Source organism: Helianthus annuus, chromosome 7 (assembly GCF_002127325.2).
Source record: "Helianthus annuus cultivar XRQ/B chromosome 7, HanXRQr2.0-SUNRISE, whole genome shotgun sequence".
Lineage (NCBI taxonomy): Eukaryota > Viridiplantae > Streptophyta > Magnoliopsida > Asterales > Asteraceae > Helianthus > Helianthus annuus.
Genome location: NC_035439.2, coordinates 147,131,017 through 147,142,897, shown reverse-complemented (window position 1 = coordinate 147,142,897; position 11,881 = coordinate 147,131,017). Strand labels below are relative to the sequence as shown.

The 11,881-nt window shown below is 36.3% G+C and overlaps 1 protein-coding gene and 1 long non-coding RNA gene across 2 annotated transcripts; both read left to right on the top strand.

The window, feature by feature from the left end:
• Nucleotides 1-2,749: 2,749 nt before the first annotated feature.
• LOC118480507 lies at nucleotides 2,750-4,133 on the top strand. The gene is made up of 3 exons (XR_004863010.1): nucleotides 2,750-3,694; nucleotides 3,783-3,841; nucleotides 4,003-4,133. It is a non-coding gene; the product is annotated as an uncharacterized LOC118480507 (long non-coding RNA).
• A 5,242-nt stretch (nucleotides 4,134-9,375) lies between these two features.
• On the top strand, nucleotides 9,376-11,621 carry LOC110869172 (receptor-like protein EIX2). The gene has a single exon (XM_022118463.2). The coding sequence runs from the start codon at nucleotides 9,376-9,378 to the stop codon at nucleotides 11,512-11,514; it is 2,139 nt and encodes a 712-aa protein (XP_021974155.1). The 3' UTR covers nucleotides 11,515-11,621.
• Nucleotides 11,622-11,881: the final 260 nt, after the last annotated feature.

The following is an 11,881-nucleotide window of genomic DNA, read 5'->3' as shown; positions in this document are numbered from 1 at the left end:
TGAGGACGTTAAACTTTTTGATCTTGGACTCAAATGGTTAAAACCACTATAACACAAGGACTCAAAAAGTAATTTACCCAAAAGTTTTCTTTTATGTTCGTCTATTTTTGCAAATTTTCATGTTTTGAATATTTCTAATATATATGTAACTAGTTAATGCCCCGCCCGCGTTGCGGGGCGATAGCCGAATAATGAGCGAGTGTTAGTCAGCTCATTGATACAAAAAACAATTAAATCGAGTCAACCAATTAAAACAGAACACTTTTATAGTTTTGATAAAAAAAAAAAACTAAAACAATGGCAATATTGTAATTTTTAACTGCGGGAAAGTTGTATTTTTTGACTGGGGTAAAATCGTAATTTGCCAAAAGCTAAAGTAATGACAGTCCTGTAAATTTGAACAGGGGGAATATTGTAAATTTTCATAGGGGCAAATTAGTAATTTTGAACTAAGGGCACAATCGTATTTTTAAGCTGGATGCAAAAGCACAATTTTATTTTGAACCGAGGGCAAAATCGTAATTTTGAGTTGGGGGCAAAAACATAATTTTATTTTGAACTGGGGAAAAAACGTAATTTTTAATTGAGGGCGAAATCACAATTTTTTAAACGGGGAAAAATCACATTTTTGAACAGAGGGCAAAATCGTAATTTTAGCTGGGAAAAAACAAAATTTTATTTTGAACCGGCGGCGAAAAGGTAATTCTGAGCTGAGGGCAAAACCGCAACTTTATTTTGAATGGAGGGAAAAATCGTAATTTTGAGATCGGGACAAAAGCGTAATTTTATTTTGAGCTGGGGGCAAAACCGTAATTTCAAAGAGGGACAAAAACGTGATTTTAGAATGGATATAAAATAATAAACTGGTTGGTCCAATGGGAGAGTGCCAGGCAAAGTCGTAATTTTGAATTGAGGGCAAGAGCGTTATTTTGAGATGGGGACAAAAAGCGTAATTTTATTCTGAGCTGGGGGCAAAAATGTAACTTTATAATGGGTATAAAACAATAAACGCGATGGTCCAATGGGAGAGTGCCAGGCAAAGTCGTAATTTTGAATTGAGGGCAAAAGTGTAATTTTGAGATGGGGACAAAAAGCGTAATTTTATTTTGAGCTATGGGCATAAACGTAATTTTGTAATAGATATAAAACAATAAACGCGTTGGTCTAATGGGGAAGTGTCAGGCAGCTGCCTGGCACTATTCCCCCAGCTTATAAACGTATACGTAGGATAACTAGGTGATGCACCCCGCCCGCGTTGCGGGGCGATGTCCGAATTAATCTCAACCAATTAAAAAAATACTATAGTTTTGCTAGAAATAGAAAGTAAAAAGAGTGTTAATTAGGCAGCTTTTTGATACGATTTTTAGCTGGGGCAAATTCATATTTTTATTTTTACTTGGCGGAAAAATCAATTTTTTTCGAAGGTAAAATCCTAATTTTTAGATAGGGCAAAACCATAATTTTATTTTGCATCGGGGAAAAAACGTAATTTTAAATTAAGGGTGATATCGTAATTTTGAACAGAGGGGGAATTCGTAAATTTTAGCTGGGGGCAAAAGCATAAATTTGTTTTGAACTGGGGGCAAATATGTAAAACTGTGGGCAAAACCGTAATGTTAAGGTAGGTATAAAATAATAAACTGGTGTAAATTCGTAATTTTAAGCCGGGGGGAAAAAATTTTATTTTGAACTGGGATGAAAACGTAATTTTGGCTGAGGGTAAAAGCGTATTTTTTTTACCGAGGGCGAAATCGTATTTTTTAGCTCGGGGCAAAAGGGTAAATGTATTTTGAAGTTGAGACAAAACCATATTTTTTAACGGGGGGTAAAAACGTAATTTTAAAGTGAATATAAAATAATAAACTGGATGTTCCAATAGGTATTGCTAGCCGCCCATTTGAACCAATGGGAGAGAAACACTATTGCAGGACGAAAACGTAATTTTAAAGTGTGTATAAAATAATAAAATGGTTGGTCCAATAAGGGAGAGACGGCCGCCCATTTCAACCAATGGTAGGGTGATACCTATTTTGTGAAAAAAAAAATAGAAAGATAAAGCTAGCCGCCACCCCTAGCCAACCATATGCTTTTCCTGTTACCGGCTGCTGACATCATCAAACTTAGGATTGTATATGTTGGAAATGGAAATTGCAACGGTTGTCATGTGAATTGGTTGCATAATTACTTTGTAATAGATGAATCTATATATATATATTAATAAATGAGATGGTTTGGGCCATTTGTCTTTGAATGTTGGAGCCATTTTGCTTATGTGGCATCCATTGGTTTAGTTGAAGTTGATTTTAGGAGGGAATTTGTCTAATTATCTATACACAAACCAGATTTGACAATACACAAACCAAAATATAAGTTTGGACGCGGGATCCGTTTTTAATGTGGGTGAAAATCTGGATTCGGGTCACCCATCTCTCAAATATGGATCCCTTATATTCTTCTTTTTTACAATTGTTCCATTCACTCTTTTTTACAAAACCCTAAAGCCAGTTTCTTTCTTCTTCTTATGACAAGCGATTCCAAAACAATCAATGTCTTGCACATCATCAAGAAGAAATTCTTAGGGTTTTTAATTCTTCCACTACAAGGTGAGTATATCTTACAATTATGTTGTTTTGTTTATAGTTTTTTCACGAATTCGATTATGAGATTAGGGTTTATTTTAGTTCAGATTATGTTTTTTTTTTTTTACAAATAAGTTCAGATTAGGGCTATTTATTGGACATTGATTTGTTTTCTTTTCATCAATTGCAACAGGGTGTAACCGGCGGCGGCTTCCAAGTAAGGTATCTTAGTGCCATCTTTGCTCAATCTCTGCAACCATTTCATCCATCAATCTTCGTTATTTCACGGCTTTATCGTGTTGCCGCTGTTCGAAACCCTAATTAGAACAGTTCAATTCTCGATCACATACATGATATAACGATTTTGTGTTTTCTGATTTCCGCTATTTGATTTGTATTACTTTTTGAACCATTGTTGTTATTCTCAAAGATTGACGAGTATTAGCAGGTGTTAGAGCACGAACATACATTAGGAATCCCCAAAATTCTAGAACATTTATTTATTTTTAAAATACGAATGAAAATTTGGAAAACGTTTTCAAGAGATGATTAGAAAAAAAATATATATAAATTAATTATGGTGGTAGACAGATGCGTTGGTGAGCTAGAAAAGATATAAATTTTATAACTCATTGGTTTCTTTTCTTTAAACGCTAATCGATTGTGCTTTGTCGAAGAACTAAAGATGTCCGGGAAGAGATTCATGGTTTCAATTTTATCTCCGAATGTGGAATTCTTCATCAATATGAGAAATCTCTCCTCAATCGCACTGTCAATGGGTTCTTAAAGGTCAGAGCGGACGGTTTGTGTTCATATCTGATAATCATTTCCTCTAATTTATTCACTATTTCATGTTTTTTCCATGTCTCATTTTTCCTAATCAGAATGGACGGTTGCTTTTGTCACGTTTTTCCGGGCTTGCGTGGCGGTCGGTCTTCATCCGATGAAGATGGGTGGTCTATGGTGGCATTGGGAGGTGGTAGAAGGAGACGTGACTGTGGTTGTTTAGTTGCGGCTAGGGTTTACTTGGAATTAGGTTTGCTGAGTTTTTTGGAATGTTGGGCCATATTATGGGCTTGGATAATGATGGCACAATGATTGGCACCGATTATGAGGTTTGACTGATAATTTTTTAGGTCCACATTTAGATGCAACTGTGGTTTTTCATTGGGCTCATAAATTGTTGTTTTTTTGTTTCATCAGTTTTGGCCCGAGTCAGGATTGTTCATACTCTGTTTCTTTTGGTCCACCAAACATGCCAGGTAAAATGTATTTTCTGGGCGATAATGAGTGGGTTTAAAGATGTGTCATTTGGTTTATTCCCTGGGCTTACTTTATTGGTTCTGAATTTGTAATATTGTGTACACCTATTTAATTAGTCCATTTGTTTTTTTTTTTTTTATAAATGCTTGATGTATTACAGGTAGCAAAGGATCCATCAACACCTATTGATGATTATTGATGATGGTTATTCAAGTGGAGGCTGCCACTATTTGGACAACCCACCTAAACCAACGAATGGTTTCTTATGACATAATGTATGTAAGCTTGGATTTTGATGATGTAAGTATGGAGGGTTGTTTTTGGATATGCTATTTATGAAGATAATTAATATTTATACCATGTTTTTGTCAACAAATGTTTTGCAGTGGGATTAGGGTAGCATGAGCGGAAGCATGGGGCGTATTGGATGACTATTTGTTTTTTTTTATAATGACGCACACTATTTGTTTGATTTTTAGGTTTAATATGTTAATCGTCACAAACAGTGTGTTTATGTTAATATGAAACCTCACTACATTTTGGACCGGAAAATGGATGGGTCAGAGTTATTTTTTCTATGGATGCCGCGGGTTAGATCCATACCCGTGCATTGACCCATTGCTTAATTAACCTAAAAACCCTAATTCTTCGAAGCCGCACCTTCCTTTGTGTCTGAAAATGAAGGAGATTTTCAGGTATGTGAATCTTTTAGAACCCTAATTCTCGAGAGCATTTAATGAGTTTGGTTGATAAAAAAACTGGTTGTCGATTTGTGAAGCTGGGCACCGAAGACGATTAGCAGTATGATTACTTTGTAACTAAGTTATCAAATTAAGGGGTTGTGTATACTTTATTGAAACTGAAGTTATTATATGATAACTCTGTATTAATTTCTTATTTTGTTTAAGTGATTCTGTTAATGTTATAAGGACCTGGTATAGATGTCGTATCTACGTACTTTTGTTGCATATTAACATGAGTTTGGTTGATAAAAAAACTGGTTGTGGATTTGTGAAGCTGGGCACCGAAGACGATTAGAAGTATGATTACTTTGTAATTAAGTTATCAAATTAAGGGGTTGTGTATAGTTTATTGAATCTGATTCGAATGCTAAATTGGCAGTGCACTAATAATGGAGCTTATGTTTCATGGAAAAGCAAAGGCCTCGAGTTATGTAAGAGCACATCCTTTACTTGAATTTCTTACTCATTTTTACTATAGTCGTTCACTTGCTTTTGTAGTTATTTTTTAAGTAAATCGAGTTAGTTCTTTTTTTGTTGTATGCATGAAGATGACATGAACACTATGTATTCTTAGTGATTTGTTGGTTGATTTGAGTTTAATTTTTTTCAATTTTTATAGAACCACACACACAAATGTATATACTCACGAAATCAAAACCCTAGGGGTTCTGTAAGTCCGATCGGAGAAAAGAAGAATCAAAATCGATGATCGGCATTACCGATCCGCGGTTTAATTGGTGAGATTTGTTCGTGATTGATTTTAAACGTTTGGAACTAAGAGATGTATAAGAACTAGCTGTAAGAGCTGGCGCAGAGGAGCTGCTTTAATCTGCCGTCGTACATAAGTATCCGAGAAGGTCTAGATCACGCGTGCGGTTCAAAGCGACGGTTAATTTCAACGGCGAGACGTATGAGAGCCCTAAAATATCATGATTGTTCTATAATTTTGAAGCGATTTAGTAGTTTACTTACTGAATTCTATGATTGAAGAGGATTGAAAGAATCGGACATTAATAGCTTTGTGGACGAAGTGGTTGTGAATAGAAAACTATGGTCTGAAGGAGTTCAAGAGACAATGATGGGTTCATAGGTATTTGTATGTTCACATAGTAGGTATTTGTATGTTCACATAGTAGTCGAGATAAGATTTTGTGGGCCAATTCTAATAAAAAAGTTCAAAGAGGAGGCTCAATTGAGGGGATTGGATAACGTGTCTGTGACTGTTTGTTCACATGTTGGTGGCCACAAGTATGTAGGGAACTTGATGGAGGGGAGGTTTTTCCAGTTTAATATTACGGCTGGCTGGAACTTTGCTCAAAGGTCTCGGTTCAGAGTGATGCTGCGCAGATCTGGTGGAATCCTTGGGCCCCTTTAAAAGCTAATTTGCTGGCCTGTCGGGCTGATTTGGGCAAAATTGCCTCAAAGATAGAGCTGATTATGCGAGGGATCCCCATCAATCAGCCGTTTTGTACCAGGTGCGGGATAGAGGAGAAATCATGTGACCACATATTCGCGGCATTCGCCTTTTGTCTCTGGTCGAGGGCTGTTTGGTGGCATGTGTGCAGGTGGCAGAAGATCTCCATCATGGTGCAGGTGAAGACAGGGCTCGGATTCTGGATTTCTTTTCGTCTCAAATTGGATCAAAGAAATGGAGAAAGGGGATTCACTTGGTGGCCTTAGCTACTATATGGAGGCTAGGGGCGACCCGTAACGACAGAAAATTTAATGGAAATAATAGGTTGTATTAAGGACTCTTTCGTATGGGTCAAGAATAGGGCAAACTTTACTCTAATTAGCTGGTGTAATTGGGTTGATTTTGATATCACGTAATTTGATTTCATTTTCTGTACTGCCCAGCTTCTTGCTGGTTTTCACTATATCTATATATAGTTTGTTGTTAAAAAAAAATCTTAAGTTTGAGTCTACTTATTACAAGTCGAAAACAGACTTAGAATAATTAGAATAATGGAGTATGTATAATATGCCTCCAAAGAAAGAGGAAAAAACCAATTGGTTTTAGCAATTAAATTTATTTTTATACTTTTATTTGTTGTAAATTAAATTTTTCTACCCGGAAAATTTCCGGGTGATAACCTAGTAGCTTATATAATTTAGAAAAGGGTGCAATTGGTTAAATTATGAAGTTGGTTCCTACGCTTTAATACTTATGGATAGAATCTCTTTCTAAAACCCTAACCGTTGATCAGTCGTATGGATAAATCGGAAAGTCCAAATTACGATGAAACTATGGAATTACTAGTTGTTTTATAATCTTAAAAGATTATATGTGAAATCTATATTGGATTGTATGATTTTATGTTGAACTATATATGGTAGTATAAATCTGAGGTAGTTGTTTTGCAAAGATATTCAAGTATTAGCAAGTTGAATGATTATTGTTTGGAACGTGATATGTTGAAAGAAAAGGGGTTCCTTAGAATCTTTATGGTTGTAATTTAAAATAAACAGTCAAAAACAACTACACACAACACACAAATTGTGTACATGAAACATATCGAGATACGAGTTAATATGTGTACATGAAAGTGAATTCTAAATGGATTGATTACTTGTGTTTTTGTGTAATATATTAAGAATATATATTTAATAAAATTTATATATAACAATCACCAACGGATCATCGAGTCAAACCTATTTCAAATAATAACATCTTATCATGTCTAGTGAGTTGGGTATACACTTGCAAGATATACATACGCTATAGACAACAAGGTGTCCGATATGTGTCCGGTTGGTCGTGCTTGCTTTCTTTTGGGATTTTGTGTCGCTAGATTTTACATACGGATTTCAAGATGAGTAATCACGACCCCTCTTTTACTGTTTACTAAATTTGGGGGAAAAACATACGGTTTTATACGAAATGATTTACACTTGCATGTTTGTTTATTCTAGTTGTACCTATTATATGAATACGAGTGTTATGATTATCTATTGTTTTCGAGAGCTCAGGAAAGCCCTCGTGTTTAATGAACTGTAACCCTTAGCCATGGAATATCGCGAATCCTATAGGGTTGACGCCCCACCTTTGGTTAGTAGGTTGACGCCCCACCTTTGGTTAGTAGCGCTAATCCGGTTAAGACAAAGGTGTTCAAAATTTCCAAAACGATTATTTTGTAATGGGATACAATAGGATGAGGCATTCTCAGTCAAGGTTAGTTATGGCCTCATATTGTCACACTGGCATAGTCCTTGCTAGACTTTGATTTGGTCATTCACGAATAACACTTTTTTCATGCAAACGGATTTCAAAACATTGTTTATGTTTAATTTACTTATCGATCTAAACTGTGTTCCTCACAAACATTATGTTGGCGATTGTTAGTATGCATGTATGATTGTTAGCTGTGAAAACCTTTCATTTACATCGCCAATGATTCCTCCTTTTGCGGTGTGTGACAAGCGATACTTATTTTTATGTACGTTTTCAGTTAGTCTACATTTTGACGTACAAGTTATTGTACGTTTTGACGTCGCTAAGTCTTGATACGGTTTAACGATACTGGCGCAACGCGCTACACTTTTTTACAAAAGATTCAAGTATTGTCAACGTCTTTGTTACAATGCATGGAATTCTTTTTCCATTTTACGTTTTGATATAAATTTTGTGGTTCAACGTTTTTACGTCAATTTTTTTATTCGGTATAACAGTCTCGCCACAACAACGCGGTTCTTAACTACTAGTTTCTTTAAATTCTCGCTACTTTCATCCAACTTCAGTAATGTTTCTTTGTTAACCTTTTTCTATTGTTAATCTTTTTTCTTATATCTTGAATGGCTATCAAACAAATGAAGAAAGTTTTACAGTTATTTTTTTTACTTTGAGTCTGATATCTATATGAAGGCTGGTTTAATAATTAAATATAGTTTGCACTTACAAAATTGTTATCTTGTATTTATCTTGAGGGTCAATATATACTAGAAAGTTTATTTCGGTAAATATATGGGAACACTGTGCACCAACCCCCCCCCCCTCCTAATTTTTAAAGTGATTGTAAGTGATTGAGAGAGAAAATGTAATGATAAACGTATAAAAAAATATTCTTTAATTGAAAATGAGAGAGAGAAAAAAAATAGTCATTTTTATTGTAATTACATGGATGGAATGGATGAGGATAAAGAATTGATTGTGAATGCTATTAGTCATCTTTAAACTATGTGCAAGGAGGTTATTCTTGGTGTTATGATTGTGACTAGTTGGTGCATATGGCTTGCTAGGAATGACAAGCATTTCTCGAATCTTAATGTTTGTCCAGAGGTGATTATTCAAAATATTAAATCTCTTGGATTTTAATTGTATAGGAACCAGTCTACAAATAAGTCGTTAAGTTGGGAAAAATTGGTGTAAATTTGATTTGATGTAGTTTTCTGTTTCAGCCTCCCTCTTCGGGGTTTGCGTCGTGAATAATATTTACCTTCAAAAAAATTTGCGAGGAAAGTCTAAGTCAACAGGTGTAGACCATAATTTGAGAGCTACTATTCCCCAGGAAAAGCCAAGTCAACAAGTCTTTGGTTATAACCTTTATCAGACACATGGAAATTGTGAAGCCAATTACGTCCACGTATTTCTTATCACCTTAACGTAGACAAAGGTACTGACTGTTTTCCACAAGGTGCCCTACACTTTAATGGTTGGAATGTCACAATCACCATGCCCATGGAAAAGAAAGTTCCAAGCTTTTACTTGGTCAAGTTTACTATTGACACTCCTCTTCTGTATAAGTATATGGTCACAAAAACATAGAAAGATACCACAAAATTCATTACCAAAAATGAGTGCAAACTGGTTGCTTTTCTTGCGATCATTTCTCTTCGCCATCCTGACACACCTTGCAGCATTTTCCACACCCATTCACAAGGCACCACCAGCACTGAACGGCACCAACGTTGATCGTCTAGCATTGCTTGCTATTAAATCCATGATTAAAGGTGACCCACAAGGTCTCTTGACCTCATGGAACCATTCCAGCACTGATTTCTGCCAATGGCAAGGCGTTACATGCAGCCCTCGCCACCAAAGAGTCACCCACTTGAACCTCACATACGGAGGCTTAACTGGTACGTTGTCTCCTTCTGTCGGAAATCTAAGCTTTCTCAAGAGCATTTGGCTTTTTCACAACTCATTTTCCGGTGAAATTCCACCTGAAATTGGGCGTCTCTTTAGATTACGAGAACTACGTCTTTTTTACAACAGTTTCACGGGAAACATTCCGGCCACCATAGTGAATTGCTCCAACCTCCAAATCCTTAACTTGGGTAACAATAATCTGGTCGGCAAGATTCCAGATGGGATTGGTTCATTGTCCATGCTAAGCTTCCTCTCCCTTCACGATAACATTCTACAAGGCGGGATTCCACCCTTCATCGCAAATCTTACATTGCTTGATACGCTTTCTCTCGCCAACTGTCAACTCGGTGGAAGCTTTCCCAACTTATTCCACCGGCTGACTAACCTGAGAAGACTTTCAGTGGCTGGAAACAACCTTATTGGTACCATCCCGCCTTCTCTTTATAATTGTTCATCTTTAGAAGAACTGAGGCTCTTTGATAATAAACTCACTGGTAGATTACCCAAAAATCTGGGTTCAATGATGCCTCATCTTGTAGAACTTTGGTTCTCAAATAATCATATCCAAGGAAATTTATTGTCTATCCCAGCAACACTTCATGTGCTCAACTTGGGTTCTAATAATTTGTGGGGGGAATTACCTTCTCTCTCAAATGGTTCGTCTGCATTAATTTTGGACCTATCAAATAATTATTTTGTGGGATCAGTACATAATTTGGTTTGCTCCAACGGGGTGAACACGATCGAGTTTGTTGATTTGGGATATAATCAGTTGTCAGGTGTTATTCCGGAGTGTTGGGAGAAGTGGTCGAGCTTGAAAGTCTTACAATTAAGTTGTAATAATTTGTCTGGTGAGATTCCAAGAACATTGGGCTCTGTACCTTTGTTGCAATTACTGGGCATGAGTGGGAACAAGATTTCAGGAAGCTTACCTTCTTCCCTAATGAATCTTTCATACTTAAAGATCCTTGGACTTAATAAAAATAATCTTGTAGGAATCATTCCACCATGGATTGGAACAAAACTCACTATGTTGAAAATTCTCAATCTTAGATCCAACAATTTTTACGGGAATACTCCTAACCAGCTATGTTATCTTTCACATGTTCAAATGTTGGATCTCTCTCATAATAACCTCTCAGGAAATATTCCTAGATGTTTCAACAACTTTAGTGTGCTTTCGGGCAAAGAAACTAATTTAGAGGTTCGATTTTCATTCAATTTTGGCAGTATTGTTTATTTTGTTCGTGATTTATTGGTGATGAAGGGACGAGAAGACACTTATGGATCTATCCTAGGACTAGTCACGCTTTTGGACCTTTCGAGCAATAATTTGTCTGGGCAGATCCCTAGTGAGCTCACGACCCTCCACAATTTACAATCACTAAATTTATCAAGAAATCAACTGACAGGAGAGATACCAAATAAGATTGGAGCCATGAAATCACTTGAATCGTTTGATTTATCAGTAAACAATCTTTCTGGGGAACTTCCTATGAGTTTGTTAGGGTTGAATTTCTTGAGTAGCTTTAACGTGTCCTACAACAATTTGACAGGAAGAATTCCAACAGGTACGCAAATTCAAAGCTTCAGTGAGTCCAGTTTCTTTGGAAACAAACTTTGTGGATCTCCACTTACTAATGATTGTGGACATGTTGACAAACCTGATACCACAAGCCACCAAAAAGAAGTCGCTGGATCACACAAAGTAGATTGGGGGTTGATTATTAGCATAGTGCTTGGATTTATTACTGGGTTTTGGGTCATTGTGGTTTCATTGATACTCAATAGATCATGGAGAATCACGTATTTCCGTCTCATGAGGAAATTGATCAAGGTATAAGGTTTATGATGTTATGCATAAATATTATTGTGATGATGGTTTCCTTTCTGTTTGGTTGTATTTTGGGGCTTCCCTTGGCTTCTTGCTAGGGGAGTCATGTGTGGTTGAATAAAGTTTCCTCTTTTGCGGACTAAAAAAATAAGTATTATTGTGATAAGTTTTTGTTGGTGCACTTGTGTCTGTACTTTGTCTGTATTCGGTCTGTATGTAAACGATGTCCTAAGTTAGTCTGTAAGTTGACCAAGTCAACTATCCTCCTAGTTTGACTTGGCCAATAAGTTGTAATATATATGTCTGTATCGAAGGATAGCCTCGAAGGATACTGTTGATCCTTCGAGGTGCTCGAAAGATATGCTTCGAATGGTAG